Source organism: Pseudophryne corroboree, chromosome 6, assembly GCF_028390025.1.
Source record: "Pseudophryne corroboree isolate aPseCor3 chromosome 6, aPseCor3.hap2, whole genome shotgun sequence".
NCBI lineage: Eukaryota > Metazoa > Chordata > Amphibia > Anura > Myobatrachidae > Pseudophryne > Pseudophryne corroboree.
The window spans coordinates 301794149-301820358 of record NC_086449.1 but is presented as its reverse complement, the minus strand read 5'-3'; the positions used below and the strand labels follow the sequence as shown (position 1 = coordinate 301820358).

Below are 26210 nucleotides of genomic sequence, written 5' to 3'. Positions count from 1 at the left end.
TCTCGCTAGAAAACTGCAGTGCCACTCCTATATGGGCCAGGTGTTTGTGTCGGCCACTTGTGTCGCTTAGCTTAGTCACACAGCTACCTCATTGCACCTCTTTTTTTTTCTTTGCATCATGTGCTGTTTGGGGACTATTTTTTAAATCTGCCATCCTGTCTGACACTGCAGTGCCACTCCTAGATAGGCCAGGTGTTTGTGTCGGCCACTTGGGTCGCTTAGCTTAGTCATCCAGCGACCTTGGTGCACCTCTTTTTTTTCTTTGCATCATGTGCTGTTTGGGGACTATTTTTTAAATCTGCCATCCTGTCTGACACTGCAGTGCCACTCCTAGATGGGCCAGGTGTTTGTGTCGGCCACTTGGGTCGCTAAGCTTAGCCATCCAGCGACCTCGGTGCAAATTTTAGGACTAAAAATAATATTGTGAGGTGTTCAGAATAGACTGGAAATGAGTGGAAATTATGGTTATTGAGGTTAATAATACTATGGGATCAAAATGACCCCCAAATTCTATGATTTAAGCTGTTTTTGAGGGTTTTTTGTAAAAAAAAAACACCCGAATCTAAAACACACCCGAATCCGACAAAAAAATTTCAGGGAGGTTTTGCCAAAACGCGTCCGAAACCAAAACACGGCCGCGGAACCGAATCCAAAACCAAAACGCAAAACCCGAAAAATTTCCGGTGCACATCACTAATTGGCGGTGGTATTATTCAAGTTAGATTAGTTGGTCAGTTCAATATTTGTTTCCCTCAGTCAATAATATTGAAGTTAAGAAATAATAAATGAAGTTTGCAGTCATGTTCCCCACCCTGATCACTGAAAGATGTGTGTGCCAGTGTTATACTAAGATGTGTGAGCAGTGACACATCTCCTAGCATTAATAGTTCATTCATTTTGTGACAACAGTTAGAAAGTTCAATACTCATAGCTTTATTTCGCATGTGAATCTGAAATCAATTTATTGATATCATGACCAATACCGTTCTCACTGTTAATGTATTTCCACCTCATCCATCTAGTTTAATTACTATACTAGTTACCAGCCTGTTAAAATGACAGAACAACAGAACAGTAATATCAGCGCCAGCGACTGTGCACACCCAAACGATTGCTCCGTCGGGCGCCATCCAGTGGCCACCTGCGTACAAAACACTTGAATTCCCCCCTGAGAGGTGAGGAGCAGCATTAGCCTTTTATTAAGTAGAATGCAATATAGTAATATTACTACAACTAATAGTCATTAGACCCAGTAAGTTACAGGGTAGGAGAAAGTACAGGATTTATAGAGTGTATTCCAAACCATGTGGGGTTTGGCTTGGATGGGACTGAGAAAACTCAACGTCAAACGCTACTGGTGAAACATGTAAAAGTTTGTGGGTAAATGGGATGATTCACATGCTGCTGCGACCACTTTAGCGACTTTTGCTGTAGTTGTTTCTGCGACTTTGTTAATGCTAGTATAATAAGCCCTTCCCCTGAATGCGCAAGAGCTCAGACGCCCACTTTGTGTGTCTGCAGCCGTAGCCATGGGAAGCACCATCAGGACTTGCACCAACCCCATGGTAGGTGCTTTAACTCTGGAATATACAGGGAGAGGGTGCTTGACTGCATACCCTAGCTGCTTGTAATGAGAGGTGCTACCGTGCTGGGTTTTATAGTACTACACATAGAAAAAAAAAGGATGCAATCATTACTACACAAAATGTAAATATATATTACAATTAAACATCATATAAGAGGTTGTTAGCATAAATTTGGCCAAAGTTATAGGCCTGCCCACCATCGTCCAGGTCACCTCATCGAGCAAGTCCCTAATATTCTAGGAGTTCATACCTTGGAGCAGAGCACCCCCAAATCAGCCCAGCAAATCCCCCTACCCCCAGGGCATCACACAAATGAAAGATAACAGTGTTACAGATTATCAGGTGAGTGAAAGCAGCTACTTAGTGTTAGGAATTTTACAGGAGTAAAATGTGTGTGGTCAAATACACTTTTTACTCCTGTAACACTGAGTAGGATCACAGCGCTATGCCCACAGAATGTAACATGTTCTCGTCAATGCCCACAGAATGTAAAATGTTCTCGTCATGACATGGCCGTACTCTGTCCTGTTATAGAGTTATTAGACCCACTTTTAGCAGGGTTTGCATTTGTTTTTGCAGACTGAGTGACCCAACTGCGGTAACACTAAAGATGTGCTAGTCGTCCTCCTTTATTTACATATTCACAGCTGAGTAAATAGAAAGTACGTGTTCTAGATATGGACATCTGAAAAAAAAAGAATTCAGATACACTCCCACATCACTGATACAGCTCACTTAGTGTATGCAAACATCAGGGTTTTATCTAAGCTGTTGACCATTTAGTACATATCAAACAGAGCAACGAAGCTCTGATGGATAGCAACATAGGTAACATTGGGGGTCATTCCGAGTTGTTCGCTCGTTGCCGATTTTCGCAACGGAGCGATTAAGGCAAAAATGCGCATGCGCATGGTACGCAGTGCGCATGCGGTTAGTATTTTAGCACAAAACTTAGTAGATTTACTCACGTCCGAACGAAGATTTTTCATCGTTGAAGTGATCGGAGTGTGATTGACAGGAAGTGGGTGTTTCTGGGCGGAAACTGGCCGTTTTCTGGGAGTGCGGAAAAACGCAGGCGTGCCAGGATAAAACGCGGGAGTGTCTGGAGAAACGGGGGAGTGGCTGGCCGAACGCAGGGCGTGTTTGTGACGTCAAACCAGGAACGAAACGGCCTGAGCTGATCGCAATCTGTGAGTAGGTCTGGAGCTACTCAGAAACTGCTAAGAATTTTCTATTCACAATTCTGCAAATCTTTCGTTCGCTATTCTGCTAAGCTAAGATACACTCCCAGAGGGCGGCGGCCTAGCGTGTGCAATACTGCTAAAAGCAGCTTCCGAGCGAACAACTCGGAATCACCCCCATTAATCCTTATAAAATGTCCCTGTGATGCAAATAGATAAAAGATCATGTGCATCAAGAAGTTCCGCATGTTGTGTCCTTCATTTTTACCGCTTATGTGAGTGATCCCTACGCCACCCCTCTCCCAGCACACATAGAACAAAGCACAACTTGGATAGAAACCCAAAACATTGATAAGCCCTTAGTGTCATTTTCTTCTTTGTTGGCATGTTTATGTACGGAGGTACAGGGTTCTGTTTTGAAGGGGTGTGATAGAGTAGATCTACAGTAATTGAATAGACAGTCAATAGGTGCACATGCATTAGGTCAACAGAGTCAAAACGTCAACACGGAAACAGTAGACAGTAGAAAAGGAAGACTAGGTTACCACAAGTTTTCTGGTGTCATTTTGGATGTTTCATCATATGTGATCGCAATAAGTGCATTCATACCCCTGTGCACTTGCTTCAGACACCACGCTTCGGGCAAGGTGCAGGTAACTATTCCTATTCGTAGTCCACGTTTATGGTAAATAAAGCAAAAGTTGAAAACTATGTGAAACCCCAAAATACTTGTTGACCATTGTCATGTATACATTTCGAACCGGTCGACCTTAAGCACTGTCTGCTTATTAGCTGTCAACCTTTTCACGCTGTCACCCTAATGCATGTCGACCTGTTGACTGTCTTATCATCGGGATACCATTTTGAAGACATAATTCAGTACTTATTTGTAGTGACATTAGAACTGTTACATTGTATAAGAACCACAAATCCTTAATTAGCCAGTAATGACAAGTTATATTTATCCATATAAACCAGCAACTATGTCCGTTCATAATATTACCACTATACTATATGGTTTTGACTTAAGTTAACTAGTGCTGCAAAATAAGTATCACTACTTATCAGTTATCGGGTATTACCGAATGTTCTATGGCAGCACTCACTGGGACCCTTGGGCAACAAACAGTTAACTCTTGATAGCCACTAGCTCAGTTGCAGCAGAACACCCCACTAATCAGATTTGTTTGTGGGCTATAAATTTCCTGTTCAGCACACTGGACCATTATTTGTACATGTAATAAGCGGATAGAGTGGTTTTTTTCTGCACTATAGCCAGCTTTAACCACCATTTTATTTTAATTGGAAAGGTTTCTATGCGTGTGTTCTGTAACACAGATATTCCGGAGGTCTGATCAGATGATGTCATCAGTTCGGCCTTCACCTTGTGGATGCAAACAAGTTTTAGATCCTAAGGGGGGGAAAAAGGCAGTCGTTCTAAAGACATAATGGTTTGCTGTGTGATCATCGCAGTCTGAGAGTGGAGAGGTATAACTGAGAGGTGAACTGGGAAGAGATGAGGGTGGACAGAGGGCTAGAGATAAGACTGTGTGGAGTACTTGTGGGATTTAATAAACAGGTGCATTTTCAGGGAAAGGTTTGTAACAATTCAGGCTGGTAGACAGTCTGATAGGGTGGGGAGTGAGTTACAGAGATGGGGAGAAGTCTTGGATGCAGACTGGGGGGTATATGCAATTAGCGGCGAATCGCGGCAATTTTTCGGCCGTTTTTCAATTCGACAGTCTAATTTCGGCAAGTGGGTGCCGAAATTGACCATATGCAATAAAAAACGGATTCGACAGTCCCGCTAACGAAAAACGGCCGATTTGACGGATTTTGTTCCGTTTTTTTAAAAACGGGTAAAAACAGGAAAAAACTCTGAAAAAAATGGCGTGGGGTCCCCCTTCCAAAGCATAACCAGCCTCGGGCTCTTCGAGCTGGTCCTGGTTCTAAAAATCTGTGGGGAAAATGGTACCCCGGATCGTCTGATCAGGAGACGTGGCAGTCGGCGGGTCAACATAGGTAAGTATGTGTGTCGGCAGGTGTGCAATAAAGTTTTACTCTCAAGGTGTGTGTCTCCTGTTTTTATTTGGGTATTTTTTTTCCAGTAGTACTACAGATACCAGCGGGCCCGTTTTTCTCCCGCATGCTGGTACTTGTGGTTCTCCAAGTACCAGCTTGCGGGGGAGGCTTGCTGGGACTTGTAGTACTACAGGATAAAACAATATTCTTTACATTTTCTCAAGGCTATCAGCCTCCCATCCGCAGCCCTTGGATGGGGGGGACAGCCTCGGGCTTCACCCCTGGCCCTTGGGTGGCTGGGGGGGGGGACCCCTTGATTGAAGGGGTCCCCACTCCCCCAGGGTACCCCGGCCAGGGGTGACTAGTTGGATATTTAATGCCACGGCCGCAGGGCGCTGTATAAAAGTGACCCCCGGCTGTGGCATTATCTGTCCAGCTAGTGGAGCCCGATGCTGGTGTAAAAAATACAGGGGACCCCTACTCTTTTTGTCCCCCGTATTTTTTGCACCAGCACCAGGCGCAGAGCCCGGTGCTGGTTATAAAAGTACGGGGGATCCCCTGTCCATTTCCCCCCCCCCCCCGGGTTTTTAGAACCAGGACCGGCTCGAAGAGCCCGAGGCTGGTTATGCTTTGGAGGGGGGACCCCACGCCATTTTTTTCCGGGATTTTACCATTCCATCAAAAAAAATACATATATTTTTAAAAATATAGAAATAATACTTGTGCCTCCCAAAAAGACAAACCAAGTACCTAATCCCTTCTAATATAAATAGATATGTTATTACCAATAAAAAAAACACCCAAAAAAACATGTTTTAAATTTTTTTTATTAGATTCAACCACCAAAGTGTGGCGGATTGAAAATGACGAATTTACTGTCTAAAAGCACTGTTGTCGAATTTCCAAACTTCAATTGAATATACTTTTGTCGAATTGCCGCATTTGTACCATTGCAGAAAAGTCGAATTTGACAAATGTCGAATTTCAAAAAGTCGAATTTTGAAAGTCCGTTTTTTTGACGGAAAGTACTGAATTGCATTGTCGAGTTTTTTTGGGGGGGGCGAAAAAGTCCAGTTTTTCGACAATTTCGGGAATTCGACCGCAATTGCATATACCCCTGGGAGAGATAATCAGCATGGAAGCAATGTGACAATCTGAGGAAGAGCAGAGATGGCAAGATGAAGTCCAGGTTAATATTGTGGTCTGAGATCTAGTAGGGGGAGGAGTGACAGAGTGACAGAGTGCTTTGAAAGTGATTCTGTAGGGAAAGTGGCACCAGGGGAGGAGAAAAGAGTTTGAATCAGAAAGATGATCTAGGAGGATGTGTGGGTAGATTTAAGAGTGGCGACAGGAAGAGTAGAGAGTGGGAGCTTGCAATTGCCAAGGTCGTAGATGACAAGGAATGAATAAGGTATATGGTGGGGGTGTGGTTCATCAAATCGACAGTATCTAGGTCGACAATGTTTAGGTCGACCATGGATGGAAGGTCGACAGGGTTTCTAGGTCGACAGGTCTAAAGGTCGACATGAGGATTTTTTTTGGTGTCGTTTTCTTCGTAGAGTGACCGGGATACCAAATTAGTGCACCGCGTCCCCTCGCATGGCTCGCTTTGCTCGCCATGCTTCGGGCATGGTGCCTTCGCTCGGCATAGATTACCGTTCCAATCGTAGTCCACGTGGATCGTTAAGTATGAAAAAATTCAAAAAAAGAAAAAAAATGTGAAAAACTCATGTCGACCTTTAGACCTGTCGACCTAGCACATGTCGACCTAGAAACCCCGTCGACCTTCCATCCATGTCGACCTATTGACTGTCGACCTAAACATTGTCGACCTAGATACTGTCGATCTTCAGACCGGATCCCATATGGTGGCCTGCAGAGTGATTGATGAAAGGTCTGATGCCACAGCTGAAAGCAGGAGAATTGGGTGTTTGCATGAATGTGGAGGGGAGAAGTAGGGATTGAGGTTGACGCAATCCCTGGTTGCAACTAATTTCTCTACTTCTTCCAAGTAAATAAATCTGACACCTTCATGCTATACAAAAAGCAGCAGCAAGATTTATTAAGCTTTTTAAACAGACTGTACTACATTAACTCAGTTAGAATATTAATAACGTATCATGTAACATTTAAACTGTTCAATCAATAAAGTAATTTAAGAATTGGACATATTTAACCACAAGCAACTCAATAAACAGTCACTGGTTAGAATGCTCTAAACTGTTAAAAACGTTTAAAAAAATTCTGTGTGTTTATATTCGTCGTTGTTATAAAACAAGAAAAGTCTAAAAAATCTGCTGTGTCTACAACAACGCTTTTTCTCTGTAATATGTGGCTGAAAACACACAAGTACAAAATAGAAAGGACAACTTAACCATAAAAGCAGAGTCTGTTTTCCTTCTATTTTAAGCTGATCTTGTAGATATCTCTGACTTTTGTGGCCTGACTCAGAACCAGCAATGATTTCTTATGCACTATATTTAGGTCTATGTTTTGACACAGAAAAAAAGGCTTACCAGATGGCTCCTACCACACTTTCTATACAGTAAGGAATGTGTGTAATGTGTAGGCAGCAGAAAAAGTTATTTGATGTAATGTAACCTTTCCTCATTTAACTAGGATGAAAAAATTTTCAGTGGGGTCATCATTTCTATAATATACAAATTTTCCGATTTAACACGGAACTGGGGACATCATCATAACCCACTGTTAATGGAGATAGTATGTACAGGCTAAATCAGGGGTGGGGAACCTCAGGCCCGCGGGCCGTATAAGGCCCGCAGAGCCACCTGAACCGGCCCTCCCAGGCTCACCTAACCAAGGGAGATGCCGGGCGCCCGCTGACATTTTGTTACTAGCGGTCGCCAGGCTTCTTCCCCTCAGCAGCTCACTCTTGAGTTCCGGCTTCCGGCTCTGGCCGTGTGCGTGTGTGCCTGTGCGGTGCTATGGGAGAGATGTCATGACGTCTCTCCCATAGTTCTGAGGAGCGGGCAGCCAGGCAGGTGGCAAGGGTCTGGAAGCAGGAGCGGGGCTGGTGAGTATTGTGTTTTTTCTTTCTCTTAATGTGTGTGTAAGCGGCACTACTAGGGGTCATATCTAATGGGGGCATATCTACTGGGGGCAGGCTAATTTTTAAGTTGATAATTTTTGTATGGCCCCCGAAGGATTTGATAAATATCCAAATGGCCCTTGGTAGAAAAAAGGTTCCCCATCCCTGGGCTAAGTTATGGAATAATGTACTCCCTAATGAACATTTTGTGAATGTTAGAAGTCAGTGAGGAGTTCTGTGACTATATAATAGCACAAGGTGCTGTCAAGACCTCCCACAGTATGGACACATGTCCCGTTAAGTCAGCAACTATTCCTCACCCTCATCCCTGTACCTTGAGTGAGGTCACTGATCCCACCAGCCTTGGTACCTCCGTGAGTAGTAGGGAGACATCATTCCTTATAATACACACAGTTTCTTATTGAACACTGATGTGATGACATCTGAACTCAATGTACATAATTTTGTGTAAGGTTCCTTTATGAATTCTGTCTTGCACTCAGTAAATTTAGTATACTTAATCTATCATCTTTAAATCTTGTAATGGATTACCTATATAACTTTCTCTAGCACCCAGAAGGCATATTGGGGACAACTTAGTACGATGGGGTATAGATGGGGTCCAAAGGACCTGGTGCACTTTAAATTTCATCAACTAGGTGTGCTGCCTCCTCCCCTCTATTCCCCCTCCCACAGGCAGTTTAGAAAAAAGTGCCCTCAGGAGAGGATGCACATCTTTGAGCTCCAGAGAGTTTTCTTCAGTCTTTCTTCAAACTTTATTTCTCTTACGTCCTAGAGGATGCTGGGGACTCCGTAAGGACCATGGGGTATAGACGGGCTCCGCAGGAGATAGGGCACCTAAAAAGAACTTTGATTATGGGTGTGCACTGGCTCCTCCCTCTATGCCCCTCCTCCAGACCTCAGTTAGATCTTGTGCCCAGAGGAGAATGGGTGCACTGCAGAGAGCTCTCCAGAGTTTTTTCTGTTGAAGAAGAATTTTGTTAGGTTTTTTATTTTCAGGGAGTCCTGTTGGCAACAGGCTCCTTGCATCGTGGGACCGAGGAGAGAGAAGCAGAGCTGGCTTGTCAAGTTGGGCACTGCTTCTAAGGCTACTGGACACCATTAGCTCCAGAGGGAGTCGGAACACAGGTCTCACCTGGGGTTCGTCCCGGAGCCGCGCCGCCGTCCTCCTCACAGATGCCGAAGATAGAAGCCGGATGAGAAGGCAGAAGACATCTTAGGCGGCAGAAGACATCAGATCTTCATGAGGTAAGGCTGCGCGCCATTGCTCCCAGTCACACACACTCAGAGCAGCACTGAAGGGTGCAGGGCGCAGGGGGGGCGCCCTGGGCAGCAATAAACCTCACATTTGGGCACATGCAGATTGATTAGGCTGCGGAGGCAGTAAATCTATGATCCCCCGCCATTTTAATTGAAAAATCACTGGGACCGAAGCCCGCCGTCGGGTGGGCGGGGCTTGATCCTCAGCACTAAGCAGCGCCATTTTCTCCACAGAAACTGCATGAGGAAAACGCTGGCTCCCTGGTCTCTCCCCTGCTGAACTTCACAGGCTGGAAAAAAGAGGAGGGGCGCACATTAGTGACGCAGTGAGTGGGAATTGGTATATTATATATAGAAAAGCGCTATCTGGTCATAATTTTTCCAGTGTTTTTAAGCGCTGGTGTGTGCTGGCATACTCTCTCTCTGTCTCTCCTTAGGGCCTGGTTGGGGTTTTGTGCCCTTATAGGCTAATCCGTGTGTGTGTGGGGTGTCGGTACGTGCGTGTCGACATGTCTGAGGCGGAAGGCTTCTCCAAGGAGGAGGTGGAGCAAATAAGTGGTGTGTCCCCGTCGGTTGTGCCGACTCCGGATTGGATGGACATGTGGCATATGTTGAATGCAAGTGTGGCATCTTTACATAAAAGGCTTGATAAGGCTGAATTAGGGGGGACATCAGGGGGTCAATCCTCGGATTGGACCGACTCACAGGGCCCGTCGGGGTCTCAAAAGCGTCCCTTAACACAAGACACTACTACCGACACGGATTCTGATTCCAGTGTCGACTACGACGAAGTAAAATTGCACCCTAGGGTGACTAAAACCATTCAGTGTATGATTGTGGCAATAAGGGATGTGTTGCATATTGAGGATGAACCCTCGGTCCCCGACACAAGGGTACACATGTTTAAGGAAAAGAAACAGATTATTAACTTTCCCACATCTCATGAATTAAATGAATTCTTTGGAAAAGCTTGGGAGCCTCCGGAAAAGAGACCGCAGATCCCCAAAAGAATTTAGATGGCATACCCCTTCCCTAAGCAGGACAGGGAGATTTGGGAATCACCTCCCACTGTGGACAAGGCCCTGACGCGCCTGTCCAAGAAAGTGGCGCTACCGTCTCCTGACACAGCGGCCCTTAAGGACCCTGCAGATCGCAGGCAAGAAACTACCTTAAAGTGTATTTATTCTCATACAGGTGCTGTGCTAAGGCCGACAATTGCGTCGGCATGGGTGTGTAGCGCAATTGCAGCTTGGACAGATGAGCTGACAGATCAATTTGATAATATGGATAAGGATACTATATTCTTAACTCTAGCCCATATAAAAGACGCAGTCTTATTTATGAGGGATGCTCAAAGGGACATTGGATTGCTAGCTTCTAGGGCCAATGCCATGTCAATCTCAGCGAGAAGATCCTTATGGACTCGCCAATGGACGGGTGATGCGGATTCCAAAAAACATATGGAAGTACTACCCTATAAGGGTGATGTATTGTTTGGGGATGGGCTGACGGACCTGGTTTCCACAGCTACAGCAGGTAAATCAAATTTTTTACCATATATTCCCCAACAGCAAAAGAAAGTAACACCCTATCAGATGCAGTCCTTTCGGTCGCACAAGTCCAGAAGAGGTCGGGGATCCTCTTTCCTAAGGGCAGAGGCAAAAGAGCACCTGCTTCGGCAGGTGCCCAGGAACAAAAGTCCTCCCCGGCTGCTCCAAAACCCACAGCATGACGCTGGGGCTCCCCTGAGGGAGTCCGCACCGGTGGGGGCACGTCTTCGACTTTTCAGTCAGGCCTGGGTAGGTTCAGACCTGAATCCCTGGGTGTTGGACATAGTTTCCCAGGGTTACAAATTGGAATTCGAGGAGGTGCCTCCGCGCCGATTTTTCAAATCGGCCCTACCAGCTTTCACATCGGAAAGGGATATAGTGTTAGCTGCAATTCAGACGCTGTGTATACAGCAAGTGATAAGCAAGGTTCCCCTGCACCAGCAGGGAAGAGGTTACTACTCAACCCTATTTGTGGTCCCGAAACCGGACGGTTCGGTCAGACCTATTTTGAATCTGAAATCCCTAAACCTGTACATAAAAAAATTCAAATTCAAAATGGAATCTCTCAGAGCAATAATAGCCAACATGGAGGAGGGGGAGTTTATGGTGTCTCTGGACATAAAGGATGCGTACCTTCATGTCCCCATATATGCCCCCCATCAGGAATACCTGAGATTCGCTGTACAGGATTGTCATTACCAATTTCAGACGTTGCCGTTTGGACTCTACACGGCCCCGAGGATTTTCACCAAGATAATGGTGGAAATGATGGTGGTCCTGTGCAAGCATGGAGTCACAATTATCCCATACTTGGACGATCTCCTGATAAAAGCGAGGTCAAGGGAGAAATTGCTGAGCAGTGTGTGGCGCTCTCTCTGAGAGTGCTCCAGCAACACGGTTGGATTCTAAATCTACCGAAGTCACAGTTGATTCCGACAACTGGACTACCGTTCCTAGGTATGATACTGGATACGGAACAAATGAAGGTCTTCCTCCCAATAGAGAAAGCCCAGGACATCCAGAACATGGTCAGAGACCTGCTAAAACCGAAAAGGGTGTCAGTTCACCAATGCACTCGAGTTCTGGGAAAAATGGTGGCGGCCTACGAGGCCATTCCCTTCGGAAGGTTCCATGCAAGGACTTTTCAGTGGGACCTTCTGTACAAGTGGTCCGGGTCCCATCTGCACTTACATCGGAAAATAACTCTGTCCCCAGGGGCCAGAGTGTCCCTCCTGTGGTGGTTGCAAAGTGCTCACCTCCTGGAAGGTCGCAGGTTCGGAATTCAGGATTGGATCCTGGTTACCACGGACGCGAGCCTCCGAGGATGGGGAGCAGTCACACAGGGAAAAAAATTTCAGGGTCTTTGGTCAGACCAGGAGTCCTGTCTACACATCAATGTGTTGGAACTCAGGGCCATTTACAACGGCCTTCGACAAGCGGAGAGTCTTCGAAACCTACCGGTTCTGATTCAATCAGACAATGTCACAGCAGTGGCTCATGTGAACCGCCAAGGCGGGACAAGAACCAGAGTCGCGATGGCGGAAGCCACAAGGATCCTTCGCTGGGCGGAAAATCATGTAAGCGCTCTGTCGGCTGTCTTCATTCCGGGAGTGGACAACTGGGAAGCAGACTTCCTCAGCAGACACGATCTCCATCCAGGAGAGTGGGGACTTCATCAAGAAGTCTTTGCAGAGATAACGCGTCTTTGGGGAACTCCTCAAATAGACATGATGGCGTCACGCCTCAACAAAAAGCTTCGGAGGTATTGTGCCAGGTCTCGGGACCCTCAGGCAGTAGCAGTAGACGCTCTGGTAACACCGTGGGTGTTCAAATCGGTCTACGTGTTTCCTCCTCTTCCTCTCATCACAAAAGTGTTGAGGATCATAAGACGAAGAAGAGTACAGACGATACTCGTTGTCCCAGACTGGCCTCGAAGGGCCTGGTACTCGGATCTACAAGAGATGCTCACAGGAGATCCCTGGCCTCTTCCTCTCAGGGAAGACCTGTTGCAACAGGGGCCCTGTGTATTTCAAGACTTAACACGGTTACGTTTGACGGCATGGCGGTTGAACGCCGAATCCTAGCGAAAAAGGGGATTCCGGAAGAGGTCATCCCTACTTTAATAAAGGCTAGGAAGGAGGTGACGGTAAAACATTATCACCGTATCTGGCGAAAGTATGTGTCTTGGTGTGAGTCCAAGAATGCACCTACGGAAGATTTTCATCTGGGTCGGTTTCTCCACTTCCTACAGACAGGAGTGGATATGGGCCTGAAATTAGGCTCTGTTAAGGTACAGATTTCGGCCCTCTCGATTTTCTTTCAGAAGGAATTGGCTTCTCTTCCAGAAGTCCAGACGTTTGTAAAGGGAGTGCTGCACATCCAGCCCCCTTTTGTGCCTCCAGTGGCACCATGGGACTTGAACGTGGTGTTGCAGTTCTTAAAATCACACTGGTTTGAACCGCTTACCAAGGTTGAGTTGAAATTTCTTACCTGGAAGGTGGTCATGCTGTTGGCCTTGGCATCAGCAAGGCGAGTGTCTGAATTGGCGGCTTTGTCACACAAAAGCCCCTACTTGATTTTTCATGTGGATCGAGCTGAATTGAGGACACATCCGCAATTTTTGCCTAAAGTGGTTTCTTCATTCCATATGAATCAACCTATTGTGGTGCCTGTGGCTACAAGTGACCTGGAGGATTCCAGATACCTGGATGTAGTCAGGGCCTTCAAGATTTATGTAGCCAGAACGGCTAAAATTAGGAAAACAGAGGCTCTGTTTGTCCTCTATGCTGCTAATAAGATTGGCGCACCTGCTTCGAAGCAGACTATTGCTCGCTGGATCTGTAATACGATTCAGCAGGCTCATTCTATGGCTGGATTGCCGGTACCAAATTTGGTTAAAGCCCATTCCACTAGGAAGGTGGGCTCTTATTGGGCGGCTGCCCGAGGCGTCTCGGCATTACAGCTTTGCCAAGCGGCGACTTGGTCGGGGTCAAACACTTTTGCTAAATTCTACAAGTTTGATACCCTGGCTGATGAGGACCTAGCGTTTGCTCAGTCGGTGCTGCAGAGTCATACGCACTCTCCCGCCCGATTGGATGCTTTGGTATAAACCCCATGGTCCTTACGGAGTCCCCAGCATCCTCTAGGACGTAAGAGAAAATAAGATTTTAAACCTACCGGTAAATCTATTTCTCCTAGTCCGTAGAGGATGCTGGGCGCCCGTCCCAGTGCGGAAACTCAGCAAGACTTGTATATAGTTGTTGCTTACATAAGGGTTATGTTACAGTTGGAATAGGTTTTGGACCGTTACTGTCGGTTGTTCATACTGTTAACTGGTTATGTATGTTCCAGGTTACATGGTATGATTGGTGTGGGCTGGTATGAATCTTGCCCTTGGATTGCTAAATCCTGCCTTGTATTGTCCATCTCCTCTGGGCACAGTTCTCTAACTGAGGTCTGGAGGAGGGACATAGAGGGAGGAGCCAGTGCACACCCATAGTCAAAGTTCTTTTTAGGTGCCCTATCTCCTGCGGAGCCCGTCTATACCCCATGGTCCTTACGGAGTCCCCAGCATCCTCTACGGACTAGGAGAAATAGATTTACCGGTAGGTTTAAAATCTTATTTATTTTCGGTATGCTGTTTGGGCAGCAGCATACCTGCACCGTGGGAGTTAGAGGGGGATGGTCACCGGCCTCTGTAAGGTGTCAGAGCCGCTTCACCGCTGCAGAACCATCGTCCTGAGAGTTGTACAGCGGGGCACTGCCACTTAGCGGTCACAATCGCAGCACACCCCTAACAGTAGCTTGAAGGTGACTAAAGTGGTGAGTACAAACACTGGGGCCCACTAGGGGGATCCCCCGGTTCTTGGTGCGGCAAAAACATAGGGGAGGCATACGGGACCCTCCTGGGGGGGACCTGCTATAGCCCCCTGTGTACACGGGCAGCGATAGTGAAAACTAGAACTTGCTGTGATGTTTTACACTTCTAGGTAGACTTTGCCAGTATAAATATAACTGTAGCTCAGGCGCCATTACAGGGGGCGGAGCCTACTCGGAGTGGGACCAGCGGCATTTTGGCGTCTTCCTCTGCTTACAGCTGCAGCAGGCACACACAGCTCCTTCAGACACTCAGGATAACGCTGGAAACTGGTATAGGGGTGTAGCAAAGGGGAGAGAGCCGCTATTGTACACAATCTGTGTCCTTAAAAGGACAAATACTCCGGTGTTACACCGTGATATATCAGCTTGCAGCCTCACTGGGGCTGTTTAGCTTGGGTGTGCTGTTCTCTTCTCTCTCTCTCCCTCTCACATACAGTAAGGCATGCTTGCTATTGTGTTACTTGTCCGTGTGTATGTGTATTTAAGTGTTGTTTACTGAAAACATGGTAAAACACCAATTATGCAGTGTATGTCACACCAGATTCTCTCCCTCTACATCTGGTTCCATATCATGTGAACAATGCAGCCAGTACTCACAACTCAGTGAGGGTGCTGGGGGGGTGCCATAAAAGCCATGGTGTCGGATATGTCATCCCAGATCACTGCTAATGCTCAAAAAACTCAACAACTGCAACAGGCTTTTGCAGACCTAGCTGCAAGGGCAGATGTTACACAGCCCCCCCCCCCCCCCTCTCTAGATCAGGACCACAAAAATGTGGGTCACCTGCGTCACTCTCAGACTCTGATGAGGAGACACAGGAGGAGGAGGAATTGGATCCTATTAATGGGCTACCCCTTTTACATGGTGTATTGAACCCCTCATTCTAGCTGTACGGGACGTGTTAAAACTCCCTCTAGAGGACGCTGCGTCACAGCAGTCGTTTTTCTTAACACAGAACAAACTCAGTGTCACTTTCCCTGATTCTGCAGAGTTAGATGACCTGTTTAAGTTAGCCTGGAAAAATCCAGATAAAGAATACCAAGTGTCAAGACGGTTTTTGCACACTTCCCCATTTGCTCCTGAAGGCAGGAAAATCTGGTAAGAACCCCTGGCTGTTGACGTATCAGTCTCTCGCCTATCTAAAAAGGCGGTACTGCCAGCTCTGGGCTCCTTTTCCATAAAGGACCCTGGGGAAAAATAGAGACTACACTGAAGTCTATCTACACAGCAGCAGGTATATCACAAAGACCGGTCATCGCAGGTTGCTGGATGACTCATGCCATTCATACGTGGGCTACTCAAATTCAGGAGGGTCTCTCAGGGGATATGTCCCTGGTCACTACAGTGACTCTCCTAAGCACATTCAGGACACTGCACGCGTCCTGTGTGACTCTCAAGGAAATAGGCAATATTAATGCTAGCACCACTGTGATGGCAGTGTCGGCGTGCAGAGCTTTATGGTTGCGTCAGCGGATAGCGGACGCAGAATCCAAGCGCAGTGTAGAGTCTCTCCCTTTTTCAGGGGATTGGCTGTTCGGGGTGGAATTGAATACGTGGATTTCTAAAGTTACTGCAGGGAAATCCACGTTTCTCCCCTCTGGGTCCCCACCCGGGGCCGTCTACCAAGTCCTTTCGGTCTAACAGATTTCGATCTAGGGCCTGAGGTGCCTCCAATGCGGCTAGAGGCACCAGAGGTAATACAAGAAAACCAGCAATCGCAGATTCTCAGGAGAGCACCGGTTCTGCTTCCACTAAGGTCTCAGCATGACTGTGCCCACCCACCCCGAGGGCATCTCGAGGTGGGAGCTCGACTGCGTCACTTCAGCCGTATCTGGGAAAGCTCCTGCCAGGATACCTGGGTAAAGGACTTCATATCTCAGATCTACAAGCTGGAGTTCGACGGCGCTCCTCCCCAACGATTTTTCAGATCAAGCTTACCAGCTTTGGAGGACACACGTGTTACACTGCAACAGGCCATCCAAAAATTGGTCCAGTCCAGGTTACTACTCCAACCTGTTCGTGGTTCCGAAACCGAACGGTTCGGTAAGGCCCATTTTGATTCTAAAATCCTTGAACCCTTACCTAAAGGTTTTCAAGTTCAAGATGGAATCCTTGCGAGCAGTGATTGCGGGCCTGGAAGAACGGGAGTTCATGGTCTCCCTGGATATAAATGATGCCTATCTCCATATCCCAATTTGGCCACCTCACCAGGCTTACCCTGGTTTGCCCTGCTGGGCGATCACTACCAGTTCCAGGCGCTACCCTTCAGCCTGTTCACAGCTCCGAGGGTGTTCATGAAGGTGATGGCGGAGATGATGTTTCGGGTCCAGGGGATCAATATTGTTCCTTATCTGGAAGATCTCTTGATAAAAGCGAGATCCAGGGAACTTTTATTGGTCCACATAGACCGCACTATCCAACTTCTGTCACACCATGGGTGGATTCTCAATTTACAGAAGTCCCAGCTGGAGCCAACTCAGCGGCTCCTGTTCCTGGAAATGTTGCTGGATACTGTGGCCCAGAAAGTGTTCCTCTCAGAGGACAAAGCGAAGACACTTCAGGAGATGGTCCATATGGTTCTCCGGCCTACTCGAATATCCATCCATAAGATTGTTGGGAAAGATAGTAGCCTCATACGAGGCGATCCAGTATGGAAGGTTCCATGCCAGAACATTTCAGTTGGATCTCCTGAGCAAGCGACTCAACAAGAAGCTTCGTTGGTATTGCTCACGAACCAGGGACCCTCAGGCGAGTGCAGTAGATGCACTGACGTCGCCTTGGCCTTACCGGCTGGTCTACCGGTTTCCTCAGACTCCATTGCTCCCAAGGGTGCTCAAGTGAATCAGGAATCAAGGAGTCCAGGCAATTCTGATTGCCCCGGATTGGCTATAGAGGGCGTGGTACACGGATCTTCTGGACATGTCTGTTGAAGACCCTTGGCCTCGGCCACTGAGAAGAGATCTTCTTCAACAAGGACCGTTCGTCTGCCCGGACTTACGGCAACTTCGTTTGACGGCATGGAGGTTGAGCAGAACATCCTAGCTCGCAAGAGCCTTTCCAAAAAGGTTATTGCTACCATGGTTCAGGCCAGGAAATCTGTGACGTCAAAACACTATCATCCATATCTGGAGAAGATATGTCTCTTGGTGCGAGAAACGCATATATCCGCCTGCGGAGTTCCACTTGAGACGTTTCCTGCAGGCTGGTGTGGATAAGGGCTTACATCTGGGTTCCATTAAGGTCCAGATTTCAGCTCTCTCAATTTTCTTCCAGAAGAAATTGGCAGTATTGCCAGAAGTTCAGACCTTCTTGCAAGGTGTACTTCACATTCAACCTCCTTTTGTGCTGCCCACGGCACCCTGGGATTTGAATGTAGTGATGCAATTTCTACAGTCCTCCTGGTTTGAACTTCTGATGATGGTAGAAGACAAGTACCTCACGTGGAAGACAGTGATGTTACTGGCCCTGGCTTCTGCTCGACGTGTCTCTCGGGGGCCTTATCATGTAAAAGCCCCTACTTGGTCTTTTACGAGGACAGAGCAGAGATTAGGACTAGGCAGCAGTTCCTGACGAAGGTCGTCTCTGCGTTCCACTAGAATCAACCTATTGTGGTTCCGTCAAGTTCTGGCACTTCTGCTCCTCCGAAGGCATTGGATGCTGTGCGAGCCTTGAAGATCTATGTCAAGAGAACGGCTCGGATCAGAAAGACGGATTCTTTGTGCTATATGATGCGCAGAAAAAGGGTTGCCCTGTTTCAAGCAGTCCATTGCTTGTTGGCTTGGACTTACTATACAACAGACCTATGTGTCGGCAGCCTTACTATACAACAGGCCTATGTACCGGCAGCCTTACCTGTTCCACAGTCTCTGAAGGCCCTACAAGATCGGTGGGGTCTTCCTGGGTGGAATCTCGGCCTTGCAACTATGCCGAGCTGCTACCTGGTCAAGGAAGAACACCTTTGTGAGGTTCTACAGGTTTGATACCCTGGCCAAAGAGGATACCCAGTTTGGGCAGGCGATGCTGCAGTCGTCTCTGCACATTCCTGCCCTTTCTGGAAGCTTTGGGACGTCCCCATTGTACTAAATTGTCCCCAATATCCTTTATGGATGCTAGAGAAATTAGGATTTTAATTACCTACCGGTAAATCCTTTTCTCGTAGTCTAGTCCATAAGGGATATTGGGCGCGCGCCTCAGAGTGTTGACTTTTCTGCAGGTTATCTTTTATATGGTTACCTATTCAGCTGTTGCTGTTTTGTTACCAGGCGTTGCTGGTCATTTTATGTTAGTGGTGTGCTGGTGTGTGAATCTCACCACTCGTTGTTATGTTCCTTCTCTCAAGTATGTCCTTTCTCCTTCGGGCACTATTTTACCTATAACTGCCTGTGGGAGGGGGCATAGAGGGGAGGAGCCAGCACACCCAATTGAAGAAATTTAAAGTGCAGCAGCTCCCTTGGACCCCGTCTATACCCCATCTTACTAAGTTGTCCCCAATATCCCTTATGGACTACGAGAAAAGGATTTACCGTTAGGTAATTAAAATCCTATTTTCGTTATCAGAGTATATTCAAGTTACCAATTGAATTGTTTGGAAAAAAAAGTGATACAGGTTGAGCATGACGTCCTGTACACATGAATATTATCAGGAGATGTTGATTTAACACCTTATTTCTATGCCCAGTTGTTTCTCCTGGAGGAGATGCGGGAGAGAAAATATGACGGTTATGCCAGAACAATTCAGAAAGCCTGGAGGAAGTATGTTGCAAGGAAGAAATATGTTGAGATGCGAGAGCAAGGTGGGAAATGACTTTCATTTTTCTTTCTCTCTTTTATATAAGTAGACTGACCGTTTGGAAAACAGTATATTTCAGGCACCTAGTACAGTATGACCATAGTTCTTCTACTATGTATGTGCTAAAATATGTTGTACACCCAACCTCCATCTGTGCGACTCCCCGTCTATGCTGCAAATAACAGTGCCTTTTCTCTAACGTCCTAGTGGATGCTGGGGACTCCGTCAGGACCATGGGGATTAGCGGGCTCCGCAGGAGACAGGGCACATCTAAAAAGCTTTTTAGGTCACATGGTGTGTACTGGCTCCTCCCCCTATGACCCTCCTCCAAGCCTCAGTTAGGTTTTTGTGCCCGTCCGAGAAGGGTGCAAACTGGATGGCTCTCTTAAGGAGCTATTTAGTAAAGTTTTTTTTTAGGTTTCTAATCAGTGATTCCTGCTGGCGACAGGATCACTGCAACGAGGGACTTAGGGGAGAGACTGGCAACTCACCTGCGTGCAGGAGGATTGAAGTCTTAGGCTACTGGACACTGAGCTCCAGAGGGAGTCGGAACACAGGTCAGCCTGGGGTTCGTCCCGGAGCCGCGCCGCCGATCCCCCTTACAGACGCTGAAGAAAGACGGCGGAACGGAGGTCCGGAAACAGGCGGCAGAAGACTTCACAGTCTTCAGAGAGGTAGCGCACAGCACTGCAGCTGTGCGCCATTGTTGTCACACGGCTCACTGACACGGTCACGGAGGGTGCAGGGCGCTGCTGGGGGCGCCCTGGGCAGCAATATAAATACCTATTTGGCAAATAAATACATCACATATAGCCATTAAGGCTATATGTATGTATTTTAACCCAGGCCAGTTATTAAAAAACCGGGAGGAAAAGCCCGCCGAAAAGGGGGCGGAGCTTATTCTCCTCAGCACTCAGCGCCATTTTCCTGATCAGCTCCGCTGGTGAGGAAGGCTCCCACTCTCCCCTGCACTGCACTACAGAAACAGGGTTAAAAGAGAAGGGGGGCATAAATTGGCGATATAATGATATATTAAGAGCGCATATATAGAAACAACACCTTCTAGGGTTGTTATATACATTATAGCGCTTTTGGTGTGTGCTGGCAAACTCTCCCTCTGTCTCCCCAAAGGGCTAGTGGGTCCTGTCCTCTATCAGAGCATTCCCTGTGTGTGTGCTGTATGTCGGTACGTGTGTGTCGACATGTATGAGGAAAATGTTGGTGAGGAGGCGGAGCAAATTGCCTGTAATGTTGATGTCACTCTCTAGGGAGTCGACACCGGAATGGATGGTCTACTTATGGAATTACGTGATAATGTCAACACGCTGCAAGACGGTTGACGACATGAGATGGCCGGCGGACAAATTAGTACCGGTCCAGGCGTCTCAGACACCGTCAGGGGCTTGTAAAAACGCCCATTTACCTCAGTCGGTCGACAGACACAGACATGGACACTGACCCCAGTGTCGACGGTGAAGAAACATACGTAATTTTCCTTTAGGGCCACGAGTTACATGTTAAGGGCAATGAAGGAGCTGTTACATATTTCTGATACTACAAGTACCACAAATAAGGGTATTTTGTAGGGTGTGAATAAACTACTTGTAGTTTTGCCTGAATCAGATAAATTAAATGAAGTGTGTGATGATACGTGGGGTTCCTCCGATAGAAAGTTATGGGCGGTATACCCTTTCCCGCCAGAAGTAAGGGCGAGTTGGGAAACACACCTTAGGGTGGATAAGGCGCTCACACGCTTATAAAAACATGGCGTTACCGTCTCTAGATACGGCCGCCCTCAAGAAGCCAGCTGATAGGAAGCTGAAAAATATCATGACAGTATATACACACATACTGGTGTTATACTACGACCAGCAATCGCCTCAGCCTGGATGTGCAGCGCTGAGGGGGCTTGGTCGGATTTCCTGACTGAAAATTTTGATACCCTTGACAGGGACAAGATTTTATTGACTATAGAGCATTTTAAGGATGCATTTCTATATATGCGTGATGCGCAGAGGGATATTTGCATTCTGGCATCAAGAGTAAATGTGATTTACATATCTGCCAGACGAAGACACGACAGTGGTCAGGTGAGGCAGATTCCAGACGGCATGTGGAAGTATTGCCGTATAAAGGGGCGGTCCATCGGACCTGGTGGCCATGGCAACAGCTGAAAAATCCACTTTTTGTTACCCCGAATCACATATCGGCAAAAAAGGACACAGTCTTTTCAGTCTCAGTCCTTTCGTCCCCATAGGGGCAGGCGGGCAAAGGCCAGTCATATCTGCCCAGGGGTAGAGGAAAGGGAAGAAGACTGCAGCAAGCAGCCCATTCCCAGGAACAGAAGCCCCTCACAGCTTCTGCCAAGTCCGCAGCATAACGCTGGGGCCGTACAAGCGGACTCAGGTGCGGTAGGGGGTCATCTCAAGAGTTTCAGTACGCAGGGGGCTCACTCGCAAGGGAACTCCGGGATCCTACATGTAGTATCCCAGGTGTACATTGGAAATTCGAGACATCTCCCCCTCACACAATTCACAGGCTGTATTCCCAGCAGGTGATAATCAAAGTACCCCTCTTACAACATGGAAGGGGGTAGTATTCCACACTATATTGTGGTACTGAAGCCAACCGGCTCGGTGAGATCTGAAATATTTGAACACTTACATACAAGCGTTCAAATCAAGATGGAGTCACTCAGAGCAGTGATAGCGAACCAGGAAGAAGGGGACGATATGGTGTCACTGGATATCAGGGACGCTTACCTACAGGTCCAAATTTGCCCTTCTCTCCAAGGGTACTTCAGGTTCCTGGTACAGAACTGTCACTATCAGTTCAGACGCTGCCGTTGGGTTGTCCACGGCGCCCCGGGTCTTTACCAAGGTAATGGCCGGAATGATGATTTTTCTTAAAAGGAAACATGGACGCTTTCCTGATAAGGGCAAGGTCCAGAGAACAGTTGGAGGTCGGAGTAGCACTATCTTAAGTAGTTCTACGTCAGCACGAGTGGATTCTAAATATTCCAAAATCGCAGCTTTTTCCGATGACACGTCTACTGTTCATAGGGATGATTCTGGACACAGTCCAGAAAAACGTGTTTCTCCCAGTGGAGAAAGCCAGGGAGTTATCCGAGCTAATCGGGATCCTCCTAAAACCAGGAAAAGTGTCAGTGCATCATTGCACAAGAGTCCTGGTAAAAATGGTGGCTTATTACGAAGCAATTCCATTCGGCAGATTTCCCGCAAGAACTCTTCGGTGGGATCTGCTGGACAAATGGTCCGGATCGCATCCTCAGATGCATCAGCGGATAACCCTATATCCAAGGACAAGGGTGTCTCTCCTGTGGTGATTACAGAGTGCTCATCTTCTAGAGGGCCGCAGATTTGGCATTCAGGATTGGATGCCGGTGACCACGGAGGCCAGCCTGAGAGGCTGGAGAACAGTCACACAGGGAAAAAATTTCCAGGGAAGTGTGATTAAGTCTGGAGAATTCTCTCTGCATAAATAAGCTTAGAGCAAATTTATAAGGCTCTAAACTTAGCAAGACCTCTGCTTCAAGGTCAGCCGGTATTGATCCAGTGGGATAACATCACGGCAGTCGCCCACGTAAACAGAAAGGGCGGCACAAGAAGCGGGAGGGCAGTGACAAAACTGCAAGGATTTTTCGCTAGGCGGAAAATCATGTGATAGCACTGTCAGCAGTGTTCTTTCCGGGAGTGGACGACTGGGAAGCAGACTTCCTCAGCAGGCATGACCTCCACCCGGGAGAGTGGAAACTTCATAGGGAAGTTTTTCAGCATGATTGTGGATCGTTGGCAAAGACCAAAGGTGGACATGATAGCGTCCCGCCCGAAAAACGGGACAGGTATTCCGCCAGGTCATGAGACCTTCAGGCGATAGCTGTGGATGTTCTGGTAACACCGTGGGTGTACCAGTCAGTGTATGGGTTCCCTCCTCTGTTTCTCATAACCAAGGTATTGAGAATTATAAGACATAGAGGAGTATGAACTATACTAGTGGCTCCGGATGGGCCAAGAGGGACTTGGTACCCGGAGCTTCAAGAGATGCTCACAGAGGACTAAGGGCCTGGGGAGCTAAGAAGGGACTTGCTTCAGCAAGTACCATGTCTTTTCCAAGAATTACCGCGGCTGCGTTTGACGGCATGGCGGTTGAATACCGGATTCTGAAGGGAAAAAGGCATTCCATAAGAGGTCATACCTACCTTGGTCAAAGCCAGGAAGGAGGTGACCGCACAACGTCATCACCACATGTGGTGAAAATATGTTGCGTGGGTACGGCCAGGAAGGCTCCACGAAGGAAATTCAACTAGGTCGATTCTGCACTTCCTGAAAACAGGAGTGTTTTGAGCCTCAAATTGGGGTTCATTAAGATTTAAATTTCGGCCCTGTAGATTTTCTTCCAGAAAAAATTGACTTCAGTTCCTGAAGTCCAGATTGTAAAGGGTGTATTCCATATACAGTTCTTTTGTGCCTCTAGGGGCACCGTGAGATCTCAACATAGTGTTGGGATTCCTTAAAATCATATTGGTTTGAACCGCTCAAATCTGTGGATTTGAAATATCTCACATGGAAAGTGACCATGCTGTTGACCAATATCTCACATGGAAAGTGACCATGTTGTTAGTCCTGGCCTCGGCCAGGCGATTGTCAAAAAGAATGGGCGGTTTTGTTTTACAAAAGCCCATATTAGAATTTTCCATTTGAACAGGGCAGAACTGGGACTCGTCTCCAGTTTCTTCCTAAAGGGGTGTCAGCGTTGTCACCTGAAACAACCTATTGTGGTGCCTGCGGCTACTGGGGACTTGGAGGACTCCAAGTTACTAGACGTTGTCAGGGCCCTAAAAATATATATATATATATATATATATATATATATATAGTTAGGACGGCTGGAGTCAGAAAGTCTGACTTGCTGTTTATATTGTATGCACCCAACAAGCTGGGTGCTCCTGCTTCTAAGCAGTCTATTGCACGCTAGATTTGTAGTACAATTCAGCTTGCACATTCTGTGGCAGGCCTGCCACAGCCGAAATATGTAGATGCCCATTCCACAAGGAAGGTGGCCTCATCCTGGGCGGCTGCCCGAGGAGTCTCGGCATTATAACTTTGCCGAGCAGCTACGTGGTCAGGGGAGAACACGTTTGTAAAATTTTACAAATTTGATACTCTGGCTAAAGAGGACCTGGAGTTCTCTCATTCGGTGCTGCAGAGTCATCCGCACTCTCCCGCCCGTTTGGGAGCTTTGGTATAATCCCCATGGTCCTGACGGAGTCCCCAGCATCCACTAGGACGTTAGAGAAAATAAGAATTTACTTACCGATAATTCTATTTCTCGTAGTCCGTAGTGGATGCTGGGCGCCCATCCCAAGTGCGGATTGTCTGCAATGCTTGTACATAGTTATTGTTACAAAAATCGGGTTATTACTATTGTTGTGAGCCATTTTTTTCAGAGGCTACTTCGTTTTGTTATCATACTGTTAACTGGGTTCAGATCACAAGTTGTACGGTGTGATTGGTGTGGCTGGTATGAGTCTTACCCGGGATTCAAGATCCTTCCTTATTGTGTACGCTCGTCCGGGCACAGTACCTAACTGAGGCTTGGAGGAGGGTCATAGGGGGAGGAGCCAGTACACACCATGTGACCTAAAAAGCTTTTTAGATGTGCCCTGTCTCCTGCGGAGCCCGCTAATCCCCATGGTCCTGACGGAGTCCCCAGCATCCACTACGGACTACGAGAAATAGAATTATCGGTAAGTAAATTCTTATTATTTTCTGTTCAATAAATTGTTCAGAGAGGAGCAGGTGAGGACCACTGAGGACTTCTTGTAGCTGTGTGATATAAACAAAATTGCTGTTTCCCTTAAGGCCCATATAGATGGGCCGATGCAGGAGAGATGTGTGAAGTGAGCCACCCGCTAGATTGGCCTGCATGCAGGCCAATCTAGCAGCAGCGATAGCAATGCGCGGGGCTGCGCATCGCTATCGCTGAAGGGGGTACACACGGAGCGATAATGCTGAAATTCTAAGCAATCTAGTCAGATTGCTTAGAATATCGCTCCGTGTGTACCCCCCTTAAGACAATTCTAAAGATAAAAGAAAAAAAACACACTGTATTTTCTCATTTAACTTCCCTACACACATATTGAGTTTAGAGCCCCTTTTATTCAGTCCAGTCCAACATTGGGAACTACAGTAACAAATTATTTGAAGCTATGTCCAGCAGGCAAATAGTAACCATTATGCCAAAGTGTATTGAATATACTACTTAATAATGCTCAGTATTGTCACAATAAATAGATACTATCGGCTAAATGTAATAGCCACGGATTCCGGAATTTGCAACAATCATATACAAGGAAGAAACAGGTTTTTCCTTGTAAATGGTTTTTCCTTGTAAATAGTATGTATATGTCTATGTGTATACCTCAGGATGAACTATGCCTATATTTAGTCAAGGGTTAACTATTTATTTTGAATTTTATGTAGCAGTGTATCGTATGTTTGGTTAATTTTGGTCTGCGGAGAAACTTGATGTCTCTACATATTTTTTATTTTCAGCCTCTGATCTTCTCCTCAACAAAAAAGAAAGAAGACGCAACAGCATCAACAGGAATTTCATTGGTGACTACATTGGCATGGAAGACCACCCGGAGCTTCGTCAATTCTTGGGAAAACGAGAAAAAGTTGATTTTGCAGACACTGTTACAAAGTATGACCGAAGGTCTAAAGTAAGTTTATCGACCCACTTAGTAAGAAGATTTTTTTGTTCTCGTTTATGCATACAAAAACCTCACAGACTAATAAATACTGTTTTAACACATAAACGAAGGCCTACCTTTATCAAGTGAGCTTAAA

At 46.8% G+C, this 26210-nt stretch overlaps 1 protein-coding gene across 2 annotated transcripts in view; it reads left to right on the top strand.

Moving 5' to 3' along the window:
• The window catches only part of MYO1E (myosin IE), a 347330-nt gene that overhangs the window by 243683 nt on the left and 77437 nt on the right, over positions 1–26210 (top strand). For both annotated transcript variants that reach the window (XM_063926190.1, XM_063926191.1), the window contains 2 exons: positions 19228–19342; positions 25914–26083. In XM_063926190.1, coding sequence (XP_063782260.1) covers positions 19228–19342; positions 25914–26083 — 285 coding nt within the window. The remainder of the gene's footprint in view (positions 1–19227; positions 19343–25913; positions 26084–26210) is intronic.